Source organism: Parasteatoda tepidariorum, chromosome 10 (genome assembly GCF_043381705.1).
Source record: "Parasteatoda tepidariorum isolate YZ-2023 chromosome 10, CAS_Ptep_4.0, whole genome shotgun sequence".
Taxonomy (NCBI): domain Eukaryota; kingdom Metazoa; phylum Arthropoda; class Arachnida; order Araneae; family Theridiidae; genus Parasteatoda; species Parasteatoda tepidariorum.
Window position 1 is genome coordinate 80,774,226 of NC_092213.1, and position 2,934 is coordinate 80,777,159.

At 33.9% G+C, this 2,934-nt stretch overlaps 1 protein-coding gene across 2 annotated transcripts in view; it reads right to left on the reverse strand.

Moving 5' to 3' along the window:
* Positions 1 to 571: 571 nt before the first annotated feature.
* LOC107441439 (phosphoserine phosphatase-like) overlaps positions 572 to 2,934 on the reverse strand; it is a 10,122-nt gene continuing 7,759 nt past the window's right edge. For both annotated transcript variants that reach the window (XM_043038829.2, XM_043038828.2), the window contains exons 5-6: positions 1,684 to 1,832; positions 572 to 723 (exon numbers count right to left, since the gene is read on the reverse strand). In XM_043038829.2, coding sequence (XP_042894763.1) covers positions 613 to 723; positions 1,684 to 1,832 — 260 coding nt within the window. In that variant the 3' untranslated portion in view covers positions 572 to 612. The remainder of the gene's footprint in view (positions 724 to 1,683; positions 1,833 to 2,934) is intronic.

A 2,934-nucleotide genomic window follows, 5' to 3' on the forward strand; every position in this document is an offset into this window, starting at 1 on the left:
TAAATCAAATGCGGGTTAGTTCCATCAAAAAAAGTTCTCCGCAAAGGCAAATTTCTCCCAATACTTGATCCATGAGTTTCCATATCTTCTGAATTGGGTTCAAAATTGCCAGACTACGGGAATTGAACACTAGTGGTCGTTAACCCACAAATTTGGTCGACTGTTCAACGACGGTTATAAAATAAAAAAATATAGCAGGTGAAGGTTACTTGCATTCAATTGATGTGTAATTCACATAATATTTTTGGGACTTATTAGAAAAATCTGGCAAATTAATGGTCACACCTTTCGTAATAAAAAAACTCTTTTGTTTAATATCAAGATATCATGTGACACCTGGTACCATTTCTTTGAAAGTCGATATTTTTTAAATTGTTTTATTTTTTTTCCTTTCGAAATCTTTGAAATATCCTTGGCAAAATTTACAAACTTAATACGATGGAAACGGCTTCCTAAAATGAAAATTGTGGTGGATAGCTAACTCACAGAATTGAAATGTTTCTAAATAAATCCTAGTATTTATGTGGGTCTGTATCGCTTGATATATAAGGAAACGAGACTTATTTTATTCTTTTTTTTAAAAAACAAAGCTTTATTTTTAAGAAGATTGTTTTACATCCGCCTGATCTCAGTCAGAAGTTCGTTGAAACTCGTGACAAACCATTCAGATTTCTCTTTCACTCTGTCCCTTACCTGGTTGCCACCAAAACCAATGAAACCTTCCTGCAAATAAAAAAGAGACAAATAAAATCAATAAGATTCATCTTGGAATTTTTTTTAAGAAAAAGAATATTTTTATCAAAGAGAAAACTTTATAGATTCGCTAGATTTTACCAAACGGAAGTGGAATACTATGATTGATAGCTTCCGGCTGTATTCCAATGCTCATGAATTTATCTACATTATATATTACATTGGTCGTTCTTATTGCACAGTATTTTATTTAATACAAATAAAACACTCAAAAGAAAAACTTGTAATTTCTTAATTGATGCCATAACGTTTTTAATATATGTCATCCAACAATAGCCAAGAAACTAGCCGTATTTTTAGGGCTCAATCTTTTAAAGGTAAAAGTATGTATGCTACGTCGTTTTGAACCTGGTTAGGCGACGTGGACAACGCCTGAATAATAAAAATGGTTTCTTGCAGACGATTTTCTTCACCTTATCTCACGTTTGATTTTTTAAAGGCATGTCAGCATAAGACGCGCCATTTTTAGTGGTCCAATCAAATCCAATGCTCTTGAAACGTCACATAGTTGTTTCCTTTTGAAGAAAGATTGTTCTCCTTATTTATCTAAATATGTCGTCAAGTCTAGGATTCCCGTGAAACTTCGAAACTATAACCTTTTTTTTATAATTCTGTGGTATATGTCGAGAAAGGTTGGAATATGTAGAATTAAATTTCTGTTTGACGGATTTAACTTTTAAAAGCTTTTAAATTGTTTTGAAGGCATATTTGTATCTGTAATTTGATAATAAAATCGAAGTATTAAAATCGGCAGTTATGGCGAAAAAATCCGATCATCCGAGCAAAAGTTATCTAGGGTGATATAATTTTTATATTTTTGGCTCTCTCTACAGCCACATATATTCTTTACATATTCAACGATATGAACCAGGAAGAAAAATTGAACTCGTCTGAGACTGATTCGTATTAAGAATAGTATATTATACGAACGGCAGGAGGACAGGCAGTGAGATCAGTTGCGCCATCTCCAATCATGATGACGCAACGGTAACCAAATCTGTGTTTCAAGTAGGCGATGACCTCCGCTTTGCCTTCTTGGTGGGAAGTCGGTTCATTCTCATCAAATCCAGCGAATTCACCTGAAAAACGCAACATGCCATTTACAAAATAATAATAATAAAGTGATGATTTTTTACACTCATAAGTAAAGAGATCGTGTTTCAATGTTTGGAACGATGCAAAATCCGATATGTATTTTTATCACTGTATTCAGCCTGTTGGAAAATAGTACTAATTCACAAAAATATAGTGATATGCAAGACTAAAGTGCCAAAAAATTATGCTTCATCCAATTTATGAATCATTAATTTATGTCGTTGTTTTTGGCCTGTTGCGAAGTTGTGATAATTCACAAAAATATATATATTCATGAATCCGATTTGTGTTCCCATAAAACTCATAAGCCTATTGTGAAATAGTGATATAGCATAAGACGCTGAGAAAGTGTGTTTCAAGTTTCATTCAATTCATAAATCCGACGTGTATTATTATATATATTTTTTCTTTGGTTGTGGATTGCATTCAGCAAAAACATATCTACGAATATAATCTAAATTTAATTTTTTTTTAAATTTTAATCTTAGCTAATGTAATGTATAATTGTGAGTTTTGCCTGCTTCATTACGTTGTAAAAATTAAACTTCAAATTCTAAATTTTTTTTAAAAAATGAATCATTGGCTCCATTTCTAGTTGATCCGGAATAGGCACCATAAGCTCGTGTAAACGAAGTAATCCACTCACTGGCTATAAAGCAGCAATGACTACTATATTGTCTAGTTTGAGTCATGATGGCTCAGGGGATGGAACGTTCGCCATCCAATGAGGTGAATCAGGTTCGAATCCCGGCGATGCCTGGTTGATACGAATTCCGCATCCGGCTTGCACTGACAACAGTGCTGCCGTGAAATATCCTCAGTGGTAGACGGATCATGAGTTAGAGTCCCCTTTGCCGTCAGTCTAACCGTGGGAGGTTATCCTCTCCATGTAACGCAAAGGCGAGTTAGTTCCATCAAAAAGTTCTCCACGAAGGTAAATTTCTCACAATACTTGATCCAGGAGTTTCCTTGTCTTCTTGATTGGGTTCAGAATTACAAGACTACGAAATTGAACATTAGCTGTCGTAAAACCAAAAATTGGATCGGCTGTTCAGCGACGGTTATAGAAATATATATATATATATA